A 25,086-nucleotide genomic window follows, 5' to 3' on the forward strand; every position below is an offset into this window, starting at 1 on the left:
ATTGGCCTCGTATGGCAGCTGACATTGAGAACAGGATCAAAACATGCAACCGCTGTGTATGGAGAAAGACCCCTCCAGAAAAAGCTGCAGAGCTTGTGAACATAAAGTCCGCCAGACCACTCGAACTGGTTTGTATGGATTTCTTATCCATTGAGCCTGATCAAAGCAACACCAAGGATGTGCTTGTGCTAACAGATCATTTTACCAAGTACGCAATAGCCATTCCTACTCCTAACCAAAAAGCCCAGACCGTGGCAAAATGCCTTTGGGATCACTTCATAGTTCATTATGGCATCCCTGAACGTTTGCATAGTGACCAAGGGCCAGATTTTGAGTCACACATAATAAGGGAACTTTGTAAGATCATGGGCATTCACAAGATTCGAACAACCCCTTATCACCCCAGGGGAAATCCTGTAGAACGCTTTAACCGCACATTGTTAAGTATGCTTGGGACTTTGGAACAGAAAGACAAAACGCAGTGGCGCAACTTTGTAAAGCCATTGGTCCATGCGTACAATTGTACGAAGAATGACACAACCGGATTTGCACCTTATGAATTGATGTTTGGTCGCCGACCAAGGTTACCCGTTGACCTCGCGTTCAACCTACCTTTCCGAACCAAAAGTTTTAAGTCCCACTCGCAATATGTGGAGAAGCTGAAAACAACCCTTCAAGAAAGCTACAAACTAGCAACGGAGAATGCTAACAAAATGGCAGACAGGAATAAAGCCAGATTTGACATGCGTGTAAAACCTTCCAAACTAGAACCAGGGGACCGAGTTTTGGTGCGAGCTGTTCGCCTTAGGGGCAAGCATAAACTAGCCGATAGGTGGGAGACAGACATTTATGTTGTGGTCAAACAAGCTGGTGATCTACCAGTCTACACCATCAAGCCTGAAACCAAAAATGGGCCAGTGCGCACAGTCCATCGTGACCTTCTCTTACCTTGCGGGTTCCTTGCTCCCACAGAAGAGAATCCCACTCCACCAAATCGCGTCTGCAAACCTAAAACACGACAGTCCCCTAAGCAAACTGAAGAATGTGATCTTTCTGAACCTGAAAATGAGGATGTCTACCGGCTTAGAGAACAACCTGTCCCAGAGCCAATCAAATTTATGCAAGTCTATGAGTTCCCACGACAGATATACCCTGAGAACTTACCTGAAAGCGACAATGTACCTGGATGTGACAACTTACCGGAAAGCGACAATGTACCTGGATGTGAAAACTTACCTGAAAATGACAATGTACCTGGATGTGACAACTTACCTGAATGTGACGATGTACCTGGATGTGAAAACTCACCTGGAAGTGACAATACGCCTGGATGTGAAAGTGTATCAGAATGCAAGAATCTACCTGATTGTGATGACACTCCTGGCAGTGACCCAGTAGTCCCTACTGAAGAGGAGCTTGAAACAGTAGCAGATACAGAACCTGTAGTCCAGGACAATGATCGTGAGAGTGAAACTAATGTACCCAGTGAAAAGGGATGTAACAAACAGGTATCAGAGGATACTCCAATGCACCCAAGTCATGACACTACAAATCCTGTGAGACGCTCAGAAAGACCGTCAAATCAACCAAACAGGCTCCAGTATAACCAGTTAGGAAACCCACTCTTAACTATTGCTCAGTCCCTATTTCATGGTTTAAGCCTTGCTTTTACCAGTGCCTTGACAGAGACTGACCTTGAAGCTACTTGGAAGGAATCTAGTTTTCCTGTTATTTCAATGCAACCCACCCCATGCAAAGAGACTTGCATGTTCCAAGGGGGGAATGTGTAACCCAGTGTTAAAAACACATGCGAGAATGAATGAATATTGATTTAATAGCTTATTCTACAATGAGGTTAAAAAGTTATAAGTTAATATTTAAAACCAAGTTCTTAAATAAGTTTATAAATATATGTAAAAAGTGTTAAAAATCTTTACAAATTGTGCCATACACCTTTAATAGTAGTTTTAGTGATGGCTTGACCAATCAATAGCTGGCATGGTCTGGTATCACATCAGCCAATGAGGTTGGTTGTCCCGCCCTCCCGCTGCGCGGTGCAGGGAGTCTGCTCGGATTGCGTCAGACACAGACACAGCTCCATGCTACTGTTGCTTCTGCGGTTAGCCTGAAGAAAAAACTTGGAAAATAGCGAATAAACTTGGAAACTGGTTAGAAAGAGACATCCTAAATAATCGCTTTGCCAATGAGGAGGTTCCGAATGGTAATGTCATGTTTGCCAAACTTTGGAGACTTCTGATGCGACCGGGTTGGAAGCTGGAAATCTCCGTGTAGCCTCGTATAGCATCGGTGAGTGATTGCACGTGTGTAGTTAGCATTTTAGCACAGGCAATGCACTGAAAAGTGGCTAACATCCTTAGTCATCACTAAACTCAGTTAAAGATAGGTTGATGCTTTGTGGTGTTGTATAACTATTGTTGTGTATGTTGTATTTTTCATAATGTATTTGCCGTATTTTATTATTAGCACCTGTCTAGCATTTTCACTGATGCTAATTCCGTTCATGGTGCTACTGCCTATGTGAAGTGCCTTTTATTAGCACTTGCTAGTATTTTAATGCACTTTGCTACTGTTCTGATTGAGATAAAGCTAATGTGTTTTTACAATCCACCTTCTGATGGGAAATCATTACACTACCATGGATGTATTTCATTAGCTCTTTAAAAGATTTGAATAGTATTTTTATATTACCACATATAAGCTAATATAATTAGTTTTATTGAAGTGTTGGTAATATTTGACAGTGATAACTTGAACTATATTGTTGTACAACAGAAAAAACTTGAAAAGTGACTGAAAAACCCTTTAAATTGTAGCTTTAAGCTAATGGATATTAGTTTACAAGGTTTTAAGCTACTTTATTCTGGCCTTGTTCTAGGTCAGGTTTTTTGTTGGTGCACTATTTGATCCATAGTGCTACTGTGAAGACTGGATTGCATTTCCAGAACTGGATGGCGAGCCCCAGCCCAAGGATCGGACAAACCGGTAGATAGTGACCCGACTGGTCACTATAACTGAGACATTGCATGAACAATTGATGGACACTGTGACAAAAGACTAAAAAGGAAAGAAGACTACAGACTGGATTATTTATTTCTAATTGTTTATTTTCCTTGTGTTGTTTTTGCTTTGGGTTTAAAAAGGGAAAAGCGCGCAGTTTGTTAATTGTATATGTATATATATGTGTTGGTTTAATGACATTTCATTCAGTAAATTCTATTCTTTCTATAAACTGTGCATCCTCCTCTGTTGTTGCTCACACCTAGGCTCCCCCACGAATCCAGAGTCTTCTGATTAGGCCAACATCCCTTTATGTGTGTGGTATTGGTATTAGTTATTGAAGTAATTTACTCTACCATATTTCACATCTGTCAAGGGTACTTGAAGGTAACCTCTTGTGGGTTACACGCGTGTTATACACGTGTTACACATGCACTTACTGGGGTTACTTACTGGGCTCCAGCCCCCCCGCGACCCTAAACAGGATAAGCAGAAGTGAATGAATGGATGGATGGAAGGTATATAACCTGTTATGACTAGTAAATTATCTGCTGGTTTACCCAGCTCCAAACTTTGTCAGACCCTACAGTACTTACCATTGACCCTATAAGGTCAGCACTGCATTTGCTAGTCATACTAATGGGTGAAGGTTGGCCTTAAAGGGAGAGAAGCTAAAATGACTTGTTTCAGTCAGTGTAAGGATCAGGAGAAGTTTACATAAAGATTACATTATGACTGTTGATTATGGAGAGCTACTCTAGTGGAGGCTAAGGTCCACCCTAAACTGTTTTTCTACCAATAATTAGCCGACTCATTGTTTGAGCTATTTATCAAATATTTACTGCTCGTTTGTTCTTACTTTCTTACCGTGGGTTTGGGAACAGCGCCCGAGCCATGTAGAAGCCATAATGGATGGCAGTTGCACAGCATGAGCTTTCTTATCCAATGAGCTTTCCTGTTTGTCATGAGGTTGTACACCAGTAGATTATTTCCGAACACGGAGGATTCCCGTCTGCTATACGCAGCCCTAAAATGCTGAAAAACATGTGGTGTGATGAAGACGTTTGTATGATTGGACTGAAAGCTCCCGCTGGGCGGCGGGGGCTCGGGGTGATGCTGCTTTTATTATTTCCAAAGTCAAAAAGGAACTGTCAGTCAGACTCAGAAAACACAGATATCTGCGATTCCTTGACAAATCAGCAAGATTCTATGGTATGATATAAAAACTATAGAGCCTCTGCTAAATGGGCTTTGTGGGCAGATTGTTTCAGCAGTTGCACTAATGGTACTTTTCTGTTTTACATCACTGGACAGGCAGTTATGATGCATTTTGCCGTGTGGTTCAGACACAAAAAACATAAGAAAATAATCATTTATAACGACTTTGATCATAATAATTGATAGTCATTTAAATGAATGTGTTTGTGTTTTTTTTTGTCCTGAGTGGGTCTTGGTGCTCCCTGGCAGATTGAGTCACGGTGTAGAAACAAATCCTTTCGGTTTGACTCTGGGAACTTTCTGGGACACTGTGTACATCCCCGTAGGATTTCATGGTGCCTCCCACATTTGAAGGCCTCTAATTAAGAAGTCAAAAAAGCCCCCCCCTATGTGCAAATATAGTCCAGCAAGCGCCTAAATAGAAACTAAATGCTGCTCTATGATGTAATTACACTTTTGGGTCTTAAAAGGAAGCTTCTCACTTTCCCTGGTTTCAGTTTGTAGACATACTCTTTGTTCAGCACTCACATACCAGTGAATACATATTTTATCTTACAATCATCATCCTATAGCTCACATTTAGCAGGGTGGTACACCTGATGTAAGTAATGCTACCAGTGACAAGTAAAACTTAAGTGCATGTGCGTTAATTAAACCCTTGATCTAAGTCAAAATTGGTTGGTACCTTCTCCTAAACCCATAATATACAATAATATGTCATCATCTCATCTCAAAACAATTACATTTTCCCCCTAAAGGGTTAGATATGAAAGAAACCCTTTGTAGCTGCTCCAAGAACATGACCTCTGGGATGTCTGTGTAGGTTTTCAGTCATCCCGGTTGTGGTAGTCCTGAGTGCTTGAGTTGAAGGTAACTGGACTTCTTTTTGGTTCATAAAGACATTTCACCTCTCATCTGAGACGCTTCTTCAGTTCTAAAAACTGATGGAGAGTTTCAGGTATTTGACCCCTTGTGAAGTTGGCGCCTTTTAATAGAATAGAATGCCTTTATTGTCATTATACAGGATGCACAATGTGTTTGGAGATTTTTATGGGGTCCTTAGAGTCGCTGAGAGCCACTTGTGTTTGGGCATTTTGTCCCAAGAACATATGGCCCTTAATGAGTCACATATTTACATGGTGGCTCATCAGCTCTCAGGACCACCTCTAAAGGGACATCCCCACTAGGGGTTAAATACCTGAGGCTTTCATTCAGTTTTTAGAACTGAAGAAGCCTCCTAGATGAGAGGTGAAAGAACCAAAAACAAAAAAAGTCCAGTTGTCTTCATTTAAAGCGTTTAGGTCTAAAAGTGCACTCATGAAACATCTGCTGATGTCAGCAAATATCCTTGACTGTCAGTGTCTAATGTTTAACTGTTGTGTCACATCAGGTTTGGGGTGGCTGAATGTTTAAAGATAGTGCGATGAAGAGCTTAAAGACTTAAAGTTCAGTTCTTTCTTACAGAAGTAAGATTTGCCAAAAACAATGTTAAATAATGAAAAGTTGTGCGGGCGTGCGTGATGTTACCTCACCATCTCAGCATCCTTCGTGAGCTTTTTGCGCATGAAATATTTTATATTTGTTCCATTTATCAAGGAGAACAAAAAATAAACAAAACACAAATCTCACTTGTGGGTGTGCAAAACATCAAAATGTGATTCACCAGGAGGGAAACTCAAACTGGTGAGCTCTCACTCAGGAGACCAAATGTTTTCCTACTGAGCTAACTGAGCAGCACGCTCACTCAGCCACACCAACACTGCAGACATCAGAGAGGCGACAGCTGTGACATCCAGATAAGTGAGTGTAACGCAGGACGAGAGGGGAAGATTATTTGCATGTATTTTCGTGTATTTACATGTAATTTACATATTGGAAAGTTGATATTAAAACAAAAAGCAGGTGTCCTCTAATACCAGTCTAAAAAAAAATGAAGAGAACGTTCGATCAAAACCGTTTCATAACCAAATAAGTTGACAGTCAAATGAACTCACAAAGGGACACATGCAGTTATTTAATTTAATGCATTGTTTCTCAAACTTTTTCTGGCACTTCAGAAGCCGGACAAGAGTTCACACCCCATCATTTTTATTCAACATTAAAGGTATTTTATGTAAAAACTCTCTGCAGAATTAGCAGTATGGCGTTATTTTATAAAGTTTCAGTATAACCAGAAGTAAAACCAGCATTACATTTTGCTCATGTACATTTGTTTTATGTTGCTACTTGAAAGATGTCGTTTAACTAAACTATTTGTTTAAAAAAATAAAGTCTAAGAAAAAAAGTCAGAAATACTTAAGTAACACAAGCTTAAAGATTGGATGCGACACTTAATGCACCCCCTTGTGGCTCAGAGTGGTATTACACGAGAGTGCAGCTTTGCCCCGTTTTTACTACAGTTGATATTTCTGCAACTCAGTACAAAGACATCATTTACAGAATGTCGTAGCTTTTGTTTCACAGTTTGTTAATGTTTAGTTGGTTTTAAACTTTTAAAGAAAAGGTTTTTAGAAAAAAAGTACCATTAACAAAGGATCCAAATGGAATTTCCATCCAGCTTATCCTGTACCAAGATCTTGGGGTCTGGAGCCTATCCCATAGGATGAGAGGTAGGGTACACCCTGTACAGGTCGCCAGCCTGTCGCAGGGCTAACACAGAGGGACAGACAACCATTCACAACTATGGACAATTCAGAATCATCAATTAACCTAACCCCAGTAACTGCATGTCTTTGGATTGTGGGAGGGAACTGGAGTACCCGGAGAAAACCCACGCAGACACGGGGAGAACATGCAAACTCCACACAGAAAGGCCCGGGCCAAGGTGGAATCGAACCCAGACCTTCTAGCTGTGAAGCAGCAGTGCTAACCACCACTCCACCGGGCTGCCCCAAATTGAATTTTACTTACTTAAATGTGGCGCAACAGCATTTACAAACTCTTGTTTACCTCCTCAAATTAATAGCTCCCACCTGATTGTCAGCTGTAAAACGGTGCTGTGCTCCCTCTAGGTTGTGGCACAGAGGCTGCCCAAAAATTCAGGGACTTCAAGTATCTTGGGATTTTATTCACGATGATGGGAAGGAGTTGGGCTGGCGGGTTGGTGCGGCATCTGCAGTAATGCAGGCGCTGTACCGGACTGCTGTCGCGAAGAGAGGGCTGAGCCAAAAGGCAAAGCTTTCCCTCACCTGTTCTAACCCTCACCTGTGGGTCATGAGATCTGGGTAATGATCAGTAAGGCTGCAAATACAAGCTGCCCGCCTTTTGGAGGTTTTTCATGCATGCCCAACTGGGAAAAGACCCCGGTAAAGCCAGAACCTGCTGGAGAGATTATATATATATCTCATCTGGGAACACCTTGAGACCCCCTGGAGGAACTGAAACATTTGCTGGGGAGAGGGACTTCTGGAATAACACCATTAGCCTGCTACTACTAGTGTTATTCAAACCTGACTTTGGATAAGCAGACGATAATGGATGGATGGATGGATGTCTGTGCCCCACCTGTAATAGCTCCATGCTACACCAGTGGGGTCTGCCCCACAGTTTTAGCATCACTGCTTTAATGCAGTGATCTGACCAAAGGTCTAACTGGACCATTATTGTTGGGGGAAATGGTGACAACATCTGTTCATCATTGTGGTGTCCTACCCTCACTAGTAGCATTTATGCTTGAGCCATGTTAGCTGGGTGTCTTTTTTTTTTTTTTGGTGTATATGGAGGGAAATACATACCAAAAGTTTCACAAGCAGTTTGTTTCTACCTTAAAAAGTATGAGCAGACTAAAACTTAGCTGCTGCACGGTGTTCTCCTAGTACCATCTGTGCAGGCATAATCTACTCTGTGTGTGTGTGTGTGTGTGTCTCCCCCTTCCTCCTGTCTTTTTATGTTTTGCATTGCAGATTTGTTTAAGCTCCCGCATAAGTGCAAAACCATTCACTAAAGTTGAACTTGCCAAGATATGTCTTTGCATCATTTTCACATCAACCTGGGAGAATTTGTCTCTCTTTCCATGATCTCTGTATGTAAGCCTGCTGCTTCCCTGCAAGTCTTAGTGCAACATTAACTTGTCTTTCAGAGAGTGCAGTTTATTGGAAGGAGGGGTGTGCACACAAGACTGCGTAGTTTTAGGGATATCCTGTATGATTAATCAGCATACATCAGAGAGAACATTGTGTTTAAGAAGCATGATTAGAGGGAAGTATAGGGTTCAGAAAAGCACCGGACAGCCACCATAACACAGTACAAAACACACAGTCTGACTCTCACACAGTCTTAGGACTGGCCACCTCCCAGTTTCATATCAATGACTTGACAACTATTCACAACAGATATTACAGTTGCTTTGAAGAATTTGGCTCGAGACAGGAAGAAAAACTCATTACATAAGGCGTAGCGCCTTCCAGTAAAAGCATACAGCCATCTCCTTTATTTGGAAAGCCTATGCCTCGGCACGCTGAGCTGTTTTGGTTTTCTGTCCTTCGAGGGAATCTGACAATTTATGAGCCGCTGGTCCAGGTGCTCTCTGTTGCTGACCCTTATTGGTAGACCCAGTGGGAGTCCACAGAGAGGCCTCGAGGACAGAAGAGAAAACTGTGCAGAAATTCTAGAGTTATACAGCTTCTTTAATCTCCTTTAAGATGTTAATGATCAGCTGTAATCCTGTACGCTGGTGCAGGGCCTGTTTGGGGAGAGCGGAGCCCAGGTTATTTTTTTATAACTGCAGTTTACTCATTTCCCCTGAATGCATCGCAAACAATCATCGTAAAGTTGCTGTTTTAAAAAGATGACAGCTATAAGGATCCACTTAAAAGTGTGTGTGTGTGTGTGTGTGTGTGTGTGTGTGTGTGTGTGTGTGTGTGTGTGTGTGTGTGTGTGTGTGTGTGAATTCAAAGCGTGGCTGTGCAGAACAGATTGTGGGTTGCAGGCATGAATGTATTGTTCAGAGTCTTTCACAGGTTTTCTTGTTGAAAATATGCAGCATTTGAGCATGTTAATGGCAACAAATAAATAAATATGGCTGATTGTGGTTGCATTCTTTTTTTTTTGTTTGTTTTGTTTTCTCTACTGTAGTGAAAAAGCTTAATCCAAGCTTTAATACCAAACCATTAACTTTGTTTGCCCCCATAGTCGGACTCTTCATCATTAGATCAAAATGTCCAGTGCTGGTTAATGAGCAAATAGTGAAGTTAAACTAAAGCATTTGCATGCAGCTCAATTTTCTGTTATTTAATCTTGTGCATTTTAAAGTCTTACTAAAGCTAAAGTGGTCAAGCAAGAGATAACGGCTAATTCATTCAGCAAAAATCGAGGAGTTTCCTTGGAGAAAGGGGAAGGCTCATGTCCAGGAGGTAGTTTTAAAATCTGGGAGAAACCCCGGAAAAACTGTATTGTTGGCAGGAATTTGGGGGTGAAGGGGGGTCCTTTGTTTTAAACTTCAGTAACTTTGATTACTTGTTGTTTGGTAGTAATGAGTAGGCTAATATTTTCCAGCTGCAGACCTCGAGAAAAATGAGAGCTTTTTGCCTCATGAGACAGTTGTGTGGTCAGTGTAGGAATCAAACCCTGGAGGGTAGCTGGTTGTATGAATGCGCAGACAGACAGCTGAAATATCCTGAATCACTGATTGCACTGAAAGCTGTTTAGTCTGGGCAGACAGTGTGTGCTACAGCTGAAAGGACTCACACAGTGGTTTCTTTATTGTGTGTAGCTGAGTTTGTTTTGATGCCTATCTGTAGATTTCAAGATGTTTCAGTAAAAAAAAAAAGGCCATCACAGTGGTGTTGATTTAACTTGAAAAAATTCATTTAACCAATGACACAAACATGAGATCTCTTACTGTGTGTTAGCACTGAATTAAGCCTTTGCTGGGAGTGGGAGCTGCTGGGCAGCGTCAGCCTGCTCACAGTAGATGCTGTTTGACTTTGACCACAGTACAAACACTGTGGAATTTGAATATACCTCTTGCTTTTTCATGCCTGCTTGACAACTGCTCAGCATCATCATTCATGGTGCAGCACACACTCTGGATTTCTCCATAATGTTCAGAAGCTTTTTATGGGGCATGAAGCTAATTTATTTTTCTCTCTCTTTCTCTGTTTTTTCCAGTGTGCCGAGTAGCATGCCACAAGAAATGTGAAGTCAAGGTAAGAATTTGCACATATAAAAACACTAAAGGGGACTGTCATATTTGAAGATATTTGCATACAGTATTTACTAATACCTTCATGCATCAGAATATTGGTTTGCACATTAAGGCACGTGAGAAGAGCCGACTGTTCCCTATTTATTTGGAGCCGTGCACTCTTTATGATGTGCCGATGTGCACATATACATGCAGATGTTGAGATAGGTGGGGAGTTTTAGGGAGTTTATGTTCTGCAAAAGAATCTTAAGAATGTCTAAACAAGTACTCTTTGTACCAGAATATGTTTATATTGGATGAGCTCTCGTGTCTTGGAGATCGCCCCGCGTTCTAAAAATAAAAGACCTCTTGATGGAGCCGGAGCTCGATTCTTCTTGTTGTGCAGAGGCAAAGAGCACGAAAATGGGAGGGAAAACAAAGAGAAACGGGAGTTTGTGGAGGATTATTAGAAAGGTACAGCATTCATTTTAGGGTTTAGGGCAGGATTTGCACACATACAGCACATACCTAAACACACACCCCTCATCTGGTATCCATTATTTGAAATGGGTGCTAGTTGCCAGCGTTGCCCTCTCTGTTTTACACACAGGAAATGCCAGGGGTGCAGGGCAGACGGGCCACGCTGAATATGAGGTGGGGGCTCTGGTGAACCATGTGAGGGAGGTCTCCAGTGGAAAGTTATTAAACAAAATGGCTGAAATGATAAACCCTATGTCCTGGATCATTGGTTGTTGCGTTTCAATATTATAACAATGGGAGTGCGAGTATTTTAGGAAGGTTTCAGGAATGGGTTCACCAAAACCAACAGGACAGCAGGTGCAAGGCTTCAGGTTTATTTGCACAGGTTTGGGATTTGAGACGTTCCCCATTTAAAATATAAAGTTTCCACCATCTCCCAAAAGCTCATGCAGCTACTGTGAAAACTGTTCAGTGATCTCTGTGGAATATTCTTACTGCTATTTAAGAGAAAATGGAGCCTTTATCAGGTTTTAATCTAATGATGAATTGAGATCATCGTCATCTCTTACGCAAAGCCTTTTTGGATTTTTTTAATCTGAATTTTTTGGCAATGCTGGAAAAATTCTCACTCCTGCAGCTGCCTCGTGCTCATTGAGCAACATCCCTACTGTAGGCGATCCCGTCTAATATCTCTTATGCCTCTGTCATCACTAATAGAAAGGTAGATAAGGATGGCCACACTGTAGCTTCCGGGTCTCAAAAGTAAAGCCAGCACAGAAAAGTCATGGTTGAAAATTACTTGTGTAGAAGTCTGTGGGAAGCAGCTCTTTCTCTGTGACCCAGTAAACACTTTCCTGCTGGCTTTATGGCTCAGCCACTACTGTCAAGTTAAATTAAACAGAGCACAAAGTCCATTTTGTAAATTCTGGCCATTCTACGATAAGATTTTCCAGAATATGTCATGAGCCTGTGGTTTTAAAGTCAGATCCACCCCACAATTATCACATCCATTCATCTTGAGGCTTCAAAATGACACTTCACTAACCAGGAAGTGACACCACAGTGACTCCGTCCATTTTTTCTGCTGTGTGTGATTGCTAGCTCGTTACAATAATCAATCTTTACCATCTAAAGAGGCAGCTATCTAAACAAACTCTATTGCATTTTTTAATTTATACTTTCTCCTTATTTCCACTAATAACTAACTCTCAGTTAGTGATCTGTGCTTTGTGTAGATCTCTTGTGAGATTTTGCTTCATTATTGACATTAATTGGTTCCTCTGGTGTGAAGATGTTTCTCCAAATGCGGAAGTGCTATAAGTCAAATTTTATGAAACTCGGTGGAGCAAAGGCAGAAGAATAACATTAATCGCTGCTGTGGATTCAGATCTCTCGGTGCAGGTCAGGGATGAGCTCTCTGACTTCCTTCAAAGTATATCCTTTAGATCCAGGGTCTTATTGAGGGAAAAGCGTATTGCTGAAACGTGCAGAAATCACATTTTTTTCTCCTCTGTTTTTCCCACAACTCATGCAATTTTTCAAGTGTGATAAATGGAAGTGCACAGTACACGATAAAGTTTGAATTTCAGGAAGCCGGAGGTCAAATTTGTTGGAGAAGCCCAGCAAACTGCCAGTGTCTATATATACAAACCTGCAACTTTCCATCTCCAAAAATCACAGCAGCATTTCCTTTTCTAAACATTTCAGCTAAAAATGTCAAGGCTTTGGCAGGAAGCAATTTGCTAAAAAGCCTGAGATGAAACACAAGGGAGTGACCGCGACAGGGTCAAGCACGATAACTATCGGCACTCAGTCGGGCCTGCAAGACCACTTTTTATGACTGATTTATTTTGAAAACCAGCTAAAGCTCTTTTCTCTGACCTGTCAGCCATATATGAACTAAAATGTTAGGAATCTGAGCGCTTGATAATAACTCAAAGGTAGGACAGTTCCTGTAAGTACACACTACAGTTGTAAATGTCCATCTGGAGATAAGAATAATATGTGGCCCATATTTAACCTGGCAACAGCAAACAAATGGTCTCAAAATGTGTCCCCACCTTCGTGCGTGTTTACTCACAACTGGATGCAAAAAATTTGTTAAATCTTGTCAGTAAAATTTCACTTCTGGGTGTTGACAGGAAGGAGCCAAAAACAGCACATTGGATCGACCTGGATTTCAAAGTGCACCAAATGGAGTGCTTGTGTCTTTCCATTTTTTTTAGGCTCATTCACAAGTCGTCCTTTCTTTTACTCATATAAATATGAGGCAGGATTTTTGGGACTTTCCTGCCATCCTACTGTGAAAGCACTGAGGAAAGGTAAAACCTCAAACTGCTTAAGCACTCACGCTAATTTCAGTCTAAAGGCATGGCTTGTATGCTATGGAAACTCCCACTCTGGCTAACATGAGTACATTCAGACTTCAGTTCTAGTCTATAGTAATCATTTCTCCCATTTACATCAGTTGCTCTTACAGAGTATTGTATCAAGAGAAAGCTGTGCTGGAAATCAGTTCAGCACACTGTCTTTCCAAAAATAGCTGTTTTTCATGGGGACTATTTTCAACTGGGGATTAATACTCATGAACTTGAGGGCTGTGTAGCAGAGGAAATCTAACCTCAACTCAAGAAATTTCAGAGCTGGTAACGTTCAGTTGCCTGAATCAAGGTAGTTTTTAAGATGTTGGTTGGTTTGTCCAGTTTTTACTCTGCTGGAGATTACACATTCATGTGAAAGAGGTACTGTTGGCACTAAATAACCAGCACGGACAGGTCCAGAGCAACATATTTCTCACAAGTGCCCAATCATTATAAATACACTTGTAAATTCAATTAACTTTTTGTTTATATAACACCAGTTTGCAATAATGGTCAGCTCAATGTGCTTTGCATTGTAAGATCCATCCATCCATCCATCCATCCATCCATCCATCCATCCTCTTCCGCTTATCCTGTTCAGGGTTGCGGGGGGGGGGTCACAGGGCGAGAGGCAGGGTACACCCTGTACAGGTCGCCAGCCTGTCGCAGGGCTAACACAAAGAGACAGACAACCATTCACACTCACATTCACACCTGTGGGAAATTTAGAACCACCAGTTAACCTAACCTCAGTAACTGCATGTCTTTGGACTGTAAATAGCAAGAGAGAGAACCTCAACATTTAGATGATCCCCTCTGATCGAGGACTTGGGAAAAGTGCTGAGGAAGAACTTCCTTTTAACAGGAAGAGAACTTCATCAGACCCAGGCTCAAAGAGGAGCAGTCACCTGCAAGTCTTAAATAATGTCAGCACATAGCCCATAAAGGGGCGTCCACAGAGGAAGAGATTCACTCACCGCGCATCGCTTTGTTGCCAACGATTGGTTGCAAGTGGCATTCAAGGCTATGGTTGTCTAGGCAACCACCCCTTAAATGGTATTCATCACTTTAATTGCTCCCCTCAAAATCAAGACAAGATTAACTCTGGACCTGTGGGTAACTGCTTGGGTCTTGGTGTGATTGCTGCTAATCACTTCCTGTGTAGATGCCCCTTAAGGCTGTTTTAGGATTATAACGCTCTACAAAGGTCTATTAAAAAAATCAAGCTAACAATGTATTTCCTTCCACTTAAAGTCTGTATCTTTATTGATACTAGTCACTAAAAGGCAAAGCAACTCTGCAGAGTCTGCTAGGTTGGTAGTGCTGTCATGCAAATTGAACAAAACATGCTCAAAGCTGGTTAGAGATGCAGTGTAAACTATCTTATCAACATACCTGAGCTAAAATGTTTAGTAGTACATGATAATTTGGGACGTTACACTCAGTGTCATAAAGTTACTCCCTGTGTGGAGTTACCTCACTTTGTAGAACAGCAGCAGGACAAGTTGGACAGCAATAACTAAAATGTCCATTCTCATAGCACGACAGGAATGTGTTATCTGGTGTAGTTGTGCGGCTTTAAACCTATGATTTCGGTCGTGTTGTTTGTGGAGTTGTAGCGCCTAAAGTCGGGACTAAGCTGAGGCGCCTAGTAGAACCTGTTGGGTTTCACTGATCCTTCGTTGCATGTCAAGTGTGTTTTGAGAAGGAAACCACCATGTTGCACCATTAATGAGGAAGGAGGTCTGAGAAAGCAAAGTGGAAGAAAGTATTCTCTCTCTCTCTCTCTCTTTCTTTCCACTGGTGCTTTCATTCCCTGCCGCTCTGAAATGATGAAGCACTTGTTTTGTCAGCTCCTGAAATTCTCAGAATGCATGCTTCAAAACTGTGGAGAAAACCCGTGTGTTTCTTTGTGTTGGCTCACTTCCACTGTGTGCTTTTGTTATTTCAGATTTGTTGGTTGTGACCCTTTTAGTTCCTTTCACCGAGCACACCATGTGTCAGTTTGAGCTCTGCTGCCGCTCGCAGCTCCCTGATAGATGTGCCCTCATTCGGCTCATCAAGTTTGCCAAGTGAAAAGCTGCAAATTGCTCCTTTTGTTTTCCTGAATGTTGCAACTTTTTTTTTTTTTTTAACTAACACTTGATTCCTTTTTATCAAGCACGAATCATGCTACTGAAACATTTTAGAGTATAAATCCATTGAAATAAGCATGAATGATAATAAAAGTTGTGGGTTGACTTGCAGCATTGAGCTTCTTAGATAAGTATCCTCCCTTCCAGGAAGTTTCTGGATCATACTGCATAGCACTGAGTTCAATAGTCATTCTGGCACCGCTTGCCTGTCAGTGGCTACCGTTCCTCAACATTTTTAACATTTCTGAGCGATCACCTGGAGATATAAAGTTCTTGGGGCGGCTACAAATAAGACAAACAGTCTACCTTGTATTATTTATCACCTCCAGGTCTTTGACACATCCAAACACCTGTATCCACACATGCGATATGCATTTTTTAGAGAGATCATCAGGTCTGCAGCTGGCCTTCTCCTCACCTGGAGAACAGTGTTTGCATCTATAACTGTGAAAGGCTGGAGCAGTTATCTGGTTAGCTTCATGCAGAGGCACTTGCTACAGAGCTCTTCTTTCAACAGTAAATCCTGGATTCAAATCTAAGCAAGCATAAATTCAAAGTTCTTGAATACCTCCCAGGTCTGCAGAGCTTGTTCTGTTGTTGACTTCTCTCTACTTCTATTTTTTTTTTAGATTTTTTTGTGATTATTGTTACTTTATTTGGTTAATCTTTGTAAGAAATTCTCAGAACTCACATCCAATAAATCAAAAGGTTTTCCATCTAAATGGATATGGATGAACTGTTCACACATGAATCCGGGTAATGAGGTCTGGATTTTGTACAGATCTGATTCTCTGGACATTGTCCAGATGTGTCCTTTCACATGTATAGCAGACAGCTGGAGATTGATGGTTGTAAGGTGGCGCCTGTGCCGATCAAGCAGGAGGCCGGACACAACGCACATCAGCACACACTTGCAGTCTGTGAATTGTCTGAATGTATGAATCAGTGAGAGGTCAGGGCTGCAGTGCATTCGCTAAAATGGCTAAGGTGTGCTGGTCCATCACTTGGGTCCAGGGTGAAAAATCTGTTAACTGCAGAAACATCTGGCATGAAATGAATGCTATCCAGAGGGTTAATCCTACCTACTCTGGTTATTGAGTATCATTTGGTTCAAAGCACCACTATTTCTTAACCAGATTCACAGGGCTAGATCCATCCATCCATCCATCCATCCATCCATCCATCCATCCATCCATCCATCCAAATGCTTATCCAAATCATTGGGTTGGAGCTGCTGTCATTGGTGGGGCACACCCTGGACAGGGTCATCACATGTGGAGTTAGACACCTACACCTAACATGCATGTCTTTGGACTGTTGGAGGAGAACCTGGAGAAAACCTGTGCTGAAAGGCCCCAGGCTGCCAGCAGGGCTAACCTCTGCTCCACAATGCAGCCCTCATAGACTGTTGCTGCTAGCCATCCAATACATCCTTCAAGCTGTCTTCACCAGGCAGAAGTTCACCTAAGGAAGAAACAATCAGTGTATTTGAATACAAATTCATTTGAATTCATTGATTTTAATTTGTTTCCCTGAGCCTGTGTAGCAGGATTTCAGAGTTATTCCACACTGTGCCAGAGGAGGGAAAGAAACTGTAAATAAACTGGTTTTTATATAGCACTTTTCTACTCGAGCATTCACTTTTATACAGCATGTCTCATTCACCCAATCACACAAGCACCTCTTTTCTGTGCCTAAGTGCTTTCAGTCTAACAATCACACTCTGAAAGGATCAAGAGCAACTTGAGGTTTAGTATCTTGCCCAAGAATACTGTGGCAACCAGACTGGAGCAGCCAGGGATTAAACCACCAACCTTCCGATTAGTAGATGACCTGCTCTGCCTCCTGAGCTACAGCCACCCCAAAAAGACTTGTACTGTGGAAAGTGGTGTTCCCACGGTGATGTCCCGTGTCTCTTGAGTGTCTCTGACACATTTGATGTCTTTTTTTAGTTTAGGGTTTTTTTTTTTCTTGTCCTAAAGCTTCATCCCCCTCCATGAGCCTTTTGCTTCAGCAGTCACAGCAGCTGTCAGGATCATTTGGCTTGATTAACCTTGACTACTGTTCCAGTTACTTCCTGTAGATACCACATGTTGCCACAGGGCTGATTTATCACACAGGCAGAAACTGGAAGCTGTGTCACCACAACTGAGCCCTTTTTTTTTTTTTTTTTTTTTTTTTTTTAGTAAAGTGAGACCAGTAGTGAGTATGTACCTGCTGGCTGAGGTGGTTTTACCTTTAATTTCTATAACATTTTCATGTTTCTGTTCATTTTTTGGACTTGGTGACATGCAGTATAACTTAACAGCTGGTGTTGTTTCACTCCAGACGCTTTGATCATTTAAATAAATTGAATTATCATCAGGAAATGTATTTTACTCATAGTGCTCAACCCCCCCTTGATGTAGAAAAGGCCTGTATCCATTCCGTTTTATATTGCTTTCATGCTAATGGATAAACAAGTCATTCAAAGGAAGAAAAAAAAAATGGTGCTTTTGCTGTAAGACATTACATAACCCCAAGTGAGGGGAAGTTTCAAAGCATTGTATTGAATCCCTTTGACAACATTAACGGCTTCCTTCGTTTTCCATGTGGTGACGGGCCTGCAGAGAGTGAAAAATGGAAGTTACAGTAAGAGAGGGGGTGAACCTCTGTTAAGGAAACAAACACAAGAAGCCGGGTCAAAGTCATATCATTGCTACACACTGAGTGCGCCCACTTGTTAGGGCAAACACGAAATGGTGGGCTCCTGACCAAAGCATTCCTGTACTGGTCGTGGTGTGTGCACGTACTTAAAAAAAAAGAAAAGAAAAGAAAAGAAAAAAAAAACAGCTCCTGGTCTGATCAAATGCAGAACCAGCCAGCAGCTCTGAGGCTAATTGAATTAGCAGTCACAGGACAGAACACATGCTCGCTACTCTGTTCTCCTCCTTATGACCACAAACGATTGCAGGAACATAACAGCTCAATCATGGGATAAATCATATGGCTTCTAATTTGAGTACAATTTTGGTATAAGGAGCAGTGTTCTCTGGTTTTATTTTCACTGGGATTTTTACTTGATTTTTATGTCATGAGGATGAGTATATTTTACTAAGAAAATATTTGTAGTAAAATTCAGTATTCATAAAGACATGTTGAGCAGTAGCAGGTAATGCAGTCCTGGGAGAAGACAAATGTAGCTGTTTCGACGCGTTTTGGCCTTTTATGCGCTCATAAACAACTTTTAGGTCACTGAAAAATTCACACAAAGCAAGTATTTTCCGTGCTGCACGGACTACCTCCTGTTGTGTGCTGCATGTGTGAAAGCGCAACATATTCTCATCACAGGGTGACAAATCCTGCCATTTTCAGCTGAGGGTCTCACAGAGGGATTCAAAACGTCTCTTCAGGTGCCTGGCAATTTGCATTATTGGTGTTTGGACCTAACCTAACCAAATCTAGATATCTAGAGACAAAGATTCCCATTCCAATCACTTCCATGGCCACAGGTGTATAAAACCAAGCACCTAGGCATGCAGACTGCTTCTACATCATTTGTGAAAAAATGAGTCGCGCTCAGGAGCTCAGTGAATTCCAGCGTGGTACCGTGATAGGATGCCACCTGTGCAACAAGTCCAGTTGTGAAATTTCTTCACTATTAAATATTTCACAGTCAGCTGTTAGTGGGATAATAACAAAGTGGAAGTGATTAGGAATGACAGCAACTCAGCCACAAAGTGGAAGGCCACGTAAAATCACAGAGCGGGGTCAGCAGATGCTGAGGCACAGTAAACAGAGGTCACCAACTTTCTGCAGAGTCAGTCGCTCCAGACCTCCAAACTTCATGTGGCCTTCAGATTAGCTCAAGAACAGTGCGTAGAGAGCTTCATGGAATGAGTTTCCATGGCTGAGCAGCTGCATCCAAGCCTTACATCACCAAGCACAATGCAAAGCGTCAGATGCAGTGGTGTAAAGCACGCCGCCACTGGACTCTAGAGCAGTGTAGACATGTTCTCTGGAGTGACAAATCACTCTTCTCCATCTGATAACCTGATGGACGAGTCTGGCGGTTTCCAGGGGAACGGTACCTGTCTGACTGCATTGTGCAAAGTATAAAATTTGGTGGAGGGGGGGTTATGGTGTGGGGGTGTTTTTCAGGAGTTGGACTCGACCCCTTAGTTCCAGTGAAAGGAACTCTTAATGCTTCAGCATACCAAGACATTTGGAACAATTTCATGCTGTTGGGGATGGCCCCTCCCTGTTCCAACATGACTGCACACCAGTGCACAAAGCAGCTCCATAAAGACACGGATGAGCCAGTTTGGTGTGGAAGAACTTGACTGGCCTGCACAGAGTCCTGACCTCAACCTGGTAGAACACCTTTGGGATGAATCGGAGCGGAAACTGTGAGCCAGGCCTTCTCGTCCAACATCGGTGTCTGACCTCACAAATGCACTTCTGGAAGAATGGTCAAAAATTCCCATAAACACTCCTAAACCTGTGGAAAGCCTTCCCAGAAGAGCTGAAACTGTTATAGCTGCAAAAGTTGGGCTGACATCATATTAAACCCCATGGATTAAGAATGGGATGTTACCCAGGTTTGTGTGTGTGTGATGGTAGTTGAGTGAATATTTTTGGCAGTGTAGATTGCAGTTGTATTAAAATGTGCCCCCTACCCAACATTAACCCTGCATGTGGAATAATGACGCTCAGCCTGTGCATTCAAATGTGACACCCAGGGGTCCTTTATAAGCGTGCTGTTGCCTAATCCTCATGAGTCATGGCCCCAAAATCAAGGGACACCTTGCGTGTAACTGTGAGACAACCGTGCTTTGACGACATGGAAGTGGGAATAAGAGAGGTCAACACAAAATCAGCTCGAGCTAATATGGTGAGCTGAATTAGCACGTTTCTCACCCACAATATTAAAATTGTAGGTCGTAAAACCAAAACAATGAGCTGAAAAATGCTAAATTTGAGTAAGTCAAGCGATAGATCTTCATTTAATCCAATATAGACATTAAAACTAGATGTTCAACTTTAACTTTGACAAACAAAAGAAGTTGTTGCTACTGGAAATCAAATGTATATCAAAAGGAAAAAGCTGATCACTGATCTGTGCACTTACTGAAGACCAATATCTGTCACAATCTGTCATCTCTCCTTGTTCCAATGTGTAAGCTAATGGCTTACACAAGGACCAGTGGCTTATGGCCATGCATTTAGTAAGTGGTTGTTAGCGACATGCACATAGATACAGCAGAGAAAACAAACAGGAACGCCCAGCTGTAGCATGATGGAGTAATCAAGAGCTGTGGGAAAGAATGTCAGCAACGTGCCAAATGCAAGAAGGAGACGGGTATAGAAGAAGTAAGTGAGAGTGATGAATGTTTAATTTCATTGCCCCTTCTTGTACAGAGAACGAACTGCTGAGCCTGCACCATTTTTTTTCCGGGGTCTCTAATCATCTCTGAGTGCTGCAGCAGCTGGCAGTGTTGTGTCTTTTTGGAGGATGCTTCTTTATTACATGCTCGAGGAGTTTGGAGACTTTCTGCTGTTCAAGTTCCCCACCCATACATCTGTAGGCCGTCCTTTGGTTCAAGGCAACAGCTTTTCCATCCCATGTCAGCTCCTGCTTGCCTAATCATGACCATCCAGTAGAAAAATCCATGTTAAATCTGGTCTGTAAGCTGCGAGGGCATTGCTGAAACGTTCCACTGGCCGCTGGGGGACTGAGAGCTGCTCGCCCCTGACGTTGCTTGGGAAAGCCTGAGTCAGACTCATGAAACTGGACCTCACCCAGAGTGTTCTCTCCCTCTTTCTGTTCCTGTCTGTAACTCTCCTAGGCACTGCTCATCTTCTATTTTTTTCTCTTCTTGCTCTAGCCACCTTTTTTTTTTCTGCCCCTCTCATTCATTGGGCAAGACATTTGGTCTCCCCATTAATGTGTCTTTGATTATCACTCAATGTGAGGATCGCACATGGTGACAAATCAGATGAAAAAACAGGGGTGACCTGCTGATGGGTGTGTTCATTCTTTCACAATCATTGCTGTACACATGAATTTGTCCCCTCCCAATAAAAACATAAAAGAAGTAAGCAAAGGGCTTACTTAGCAAAACCGATTTACCAAGCTTTTTTTTTTTTTTTTTTTAAATCAATGAGTCTTTAGTCTCAGGTTATGAATAGAAACTTGCAAATGGGAACATGTAATCAGCCAATCACTTGGCAGCAACTCCTTACATTTGCCCTGTGCACATGGTCAAGATGACCTGCTGAGGTTTGAGCATCAGAATGGGGAAAAAAGATGATTTAAGTGACTTTGTGATTGTGGGATGGTTGTTGTTGCCAGACGGGCAGAAACTGCTGATCTACGGGGATTTTCCTGCACAACCATGTCGAGGGCTTACAGAGAATGGTCTAAAAAGAGAAAACACTGAGTGAGTGGCAGTTCTCTGGGATAAAATAACTAGTTGTTGCCAGAGGCTCGTGGACAGTGGCCAGTCTGCTTCGAGCTGTTGGTCAGACTACTTTGAGACAGCGGTAACTCAAATAACGATTCTTACAACCAAGGTGTGCAGAAGAGCATCTCAGCGTGTATAACACAATGAACCTTGAAGCAGTAGAAAACTCCACCGGGTGTCAGTCCTGTCAGCAAAGAAGAGGAAACTAAAGCTACAGTTCATACAGGCTCACCAAAACTGGACAACAGATGATTGGAAAACTGTTGCCTGGTCTGATGAGGCTCCCTTTCTGCTTTAAAATTTGGATGGTAACATCAAAAGAGCACGAAAGCACGGATCCATCCTGCCTTGTGTTAACAGGTCAGGCTGGTGGTGGAGTAATGGTATGGTGGATATTTTCTTGCCACACTTTGGACCTCTTAGTGAGCACTGTTTAAACCTCACAGCCTACCTGAGTATTGCTGCTGCCCATGTCCATCGACACTGGGGGCGTCTGCAAACCCAGTACTAACAAGGTGTAATTAATGAAGTGGCCGGTGAATGTAATCTGTAAGTGGGCTCTGATCTGATCAGCTGCTGCACAGCAGATTGAAGAAGTCAGAAACAACACGATGGAGGAGATCTGACTAAAAACCAAGCTGGGAGCCACAATTTTTCAGTGTTTGCTGACTATTCTTAAGCCAATGTTGTTGGTCGCTGTTGTTGTTTTTAGCCAGCCTGAAAAATGTAGCTGAGATGTTCAGGATTCCATAATTAAACGTGCAGAAAGTTTTGCACCTGAGCAGAAATCTTGCTTTAATACACGTGAGCTGTTTAAATCCAGGGGTTTATTAAGTGCTTTATAAACAGGTGACACATCACGATAGTCTCACATTTTGGAAATCATGCCTAGATGTGTGTTCAGCAGTGAACTTTTCTTCATAAAATTAAGAACAGTTTCATAAAATGCCCAAAATTCACCAGTAATTTCAGGAAATTGTTCTTGTAGAGGACCCCCAGACTCTTCTCTTAATGTGTCCCACAAAAACGAGTGAAAGACAGACCAAGTGATCTCAGTTCCTAAAAAAAAGAATTGGCATGGCTGTGTGATAGTTGTCTCTGGCAGTGCTGGTGTGATTACAGACAGCAACCGCGGGATTATGAAGGTAATAAAAGCCAGGGCGCAGGAAATAGCCCAGACTAAGAGAAACATATCAGCCTCAAACACAGACAGATAACTTCCCCGTGCTTTACAGTTCCCGGCATACAGAGATGAAACTGGTGGTCTGCACCATTGCATTGCGGTGAGCCTTGAAACACAAAAATCTACTCATAGCTGCACGGACAAACACAGACGCTAAGAACAGGGAATTCCCGCTCCCCACGGTTTAAAACCCTGTCCCTACAATGAAGGTGACTGTCTCACATAAACAAACATGTTGTTTTGTTACCGTGAACCACATGTCTGCTCTTTGGCAGCCCTCCTTTTCTTCCTTCGCCTTGTCATTAATCGTGAATTAAATAACGCTTACTGAGCTGACATCTGGTGAACACGACTTCAAGCTAGAGGTGTTGCTCTTCAGAGCTGCTTTCCATGTAATTACCTCCGAGCAACATCAAAGACGGTGGCCATTCTTTCCATGTTGAGACATAATCCTTAATGTGGTACAAATTTGTACCAAGCAAAGCGTCTTTGTCTGCTACTGGATAATAGCCAGCGATGTTGTGGGAGCAAATTAAAATGGCACGCTTACTGTAAGGCTGTGAGAAGTGCTGTAACTTAGACTAGCTTGGATGAGTTCAGGTGAGATTAAAGTCATCTGATATATTTTAATTCAGTTTTTACCATTTTTAGCCAAAATGCTGGGTGATAAATCAGTCTGATGTGGTCAAAATGAGACAATCAGTTAACAGCTGCTAACAAAATGTGTGTGTGGGTATGTATATATATATATATATATATATATATATATATATATATATATATATACTAATTGCTGGACTAATTGCACCAACCAGGTTGTCAATCCCGGGTCATTAAAATGACATCAACAAAAAATTATGATTATGTGTTTTGAAATGTTGTGAAATTGATATTTTCCACTTTTAATGCTCAAAAAACAAAAAACCAAAATCTGATTTTTAATTAATCTATCCATTTTCTTTATCCCTGTGATGCAGTGGGGGCCTGTCCAGGATGGACCCCACCTCTCTCGCCTTATGGCAGCTGGGAAAGGCTCTAGCCTCCCCATGGCTCTGTATTATTTTTAATACATTATTAATTTAATGTAGGGTTAGACATTAACAGCTGATTTGTTAGGTTTAGAAAAAGATCATGGATTGGGATGAAATACGGCGGTTGCACTTCTTGTAAAGCTCTTTTTTTTTCCTGGTTGCCGTGGTGATGCATCCCGGTTTGGACAAAATGTGCGCTGCAGACTCGACGTGCACTTGAAATACCCTCTCCCACCTGGACAGAAAGATTTCATCACTGGATGAAGGTGATCACTCAGAACAACTTTGGCTTGATTTGCATTACACACCAAACTCACTGGATCACCTTACTTTAGGGGTCAAGAGCTTTTTATTTTGTCTTGTGTAAATTATACAAAGTTAGTGATGTGGTTAAGTTAATCCATCGGCCTCGACTGGAATCCACTTTTTGTCAACACCGCAGTTTTAAAAACTCAAGTTATTTAATTTGACAAATTTAAAGGAACGATATGTAAAACATGAGTAATTTTCCAGTTAATTCTCCAGGAATTAGTTGAAAGGCTTATAGTTATTCAGTGGATGCAGTCTTCTGATTGCCTGTATTCAGAATGATGTTTTAAATCTTGATATCAGCGTGTTAGGACAGGGTTTAACTCCTGGAATCAAAGCTACATGATTTTGTGGCTCTGTGAGCTGGTGACTGATGAATATGGAGCTCCTGGCTGCTGTTTACACTGTCTGACTTTGTCTTGAAGTCAATGGATTCATTCATGGTACTTTCCCTCTCGTGGGCAGCTGTAGAGTGGGTGTGGGTGTGGGTGGGGGGGAGGGGGGGGTGGAGATCTGGATGGGTGTTTTTTTGGGGGGGGGGGGGGCGACGACTCATATTTAACCTGTAACTCGAGAAGCTGATAACAAGGAGAGAATGAAGAATGAGCTTGTGATGGAGTGTGAGCGAGAAAAAGACGGTGCAAGGAAAGAGCCGCGCTTTTGTTTCCCGATCTCATGTCCTCTTCTTCCCTCCCCATCTCCCTGGGAAATTTGACTTCAATATTTTTCTCCTCCTTTCTCGTTACTCATGTGTCTCCCCGTTTGGGAGGAGGGTGAAAATG

The 25,086-nt window shown here is 42.1% G+C and overlaps 2 protein-coding genes across 5 annotated transcripts in view; both read left to right on the forward strand.

Annotated features, from left to right (window-relative positions):
- tns1b (tensin 1b) overlaps positions 1 to 25,086 on the forward strand; it is a 210,939-nt gene that overhangs the window by 91,810 nt on the left and 94,043 nt on the right. For all 4 annotated transcript variants that reach the window (XM_030757953.1, XM_030757954.1, XM_030757955.1 and 1 more), the window contains exon 3: positions 10,345 to 10,382. In XM_030757953.1, coding sequence (XP_030613813.1) covers positions 10,345 to 10,382 — 38 coding nt within the window. The remainder of the gene's footprint in view (positions 1 to 10,344; positions 10,383 to 25,086) is intronic.
- On the forward strand, positions 67 to 3,167 carry LOC115800532 (uncharacterized). The gene is made up of 2 exons (XM_030757957.1): positions 67 to 2,307; positions 2,897 to 3,167. Exon 1 carries the CDS (start codon positions 135 to 137, stop codon positions 1,788 to 1,790), a length of 1,656 nt encoding a protein of 551 aa, XP_030613817.1. The 5' UTR covers positions 67 to 134; the 3' UTR covers positions 1,791 to 2,307; positions 2,897 to 3,167.

This window comes from Archocentrus centrarchus, chromosome 21, assembly GCF_007364275.1.
Source record: "Archocentrus centrarchus isolate MPI-CPG fArcCen1 chromosome 21, fArcCen1, whole genome shotgun sequence".
NCBI classification, from domain to species: domain Eukaryota; kingdom Metazoa; phylum Chordata; class Actinopteri; order Cichliformes; family Cichlidae; genus Archocentrus; species Archocentrus centrarchus.

Bases quoted from the DNA above. Each gene is read 5' to 3' on its own strand.
- LOC115800532 (XM_030757957.1), top strand. From the start codon at position 135: ATGGATTTCTTATCCATTGAGCCTGATCAAAGCAACACCAAGGATGTG.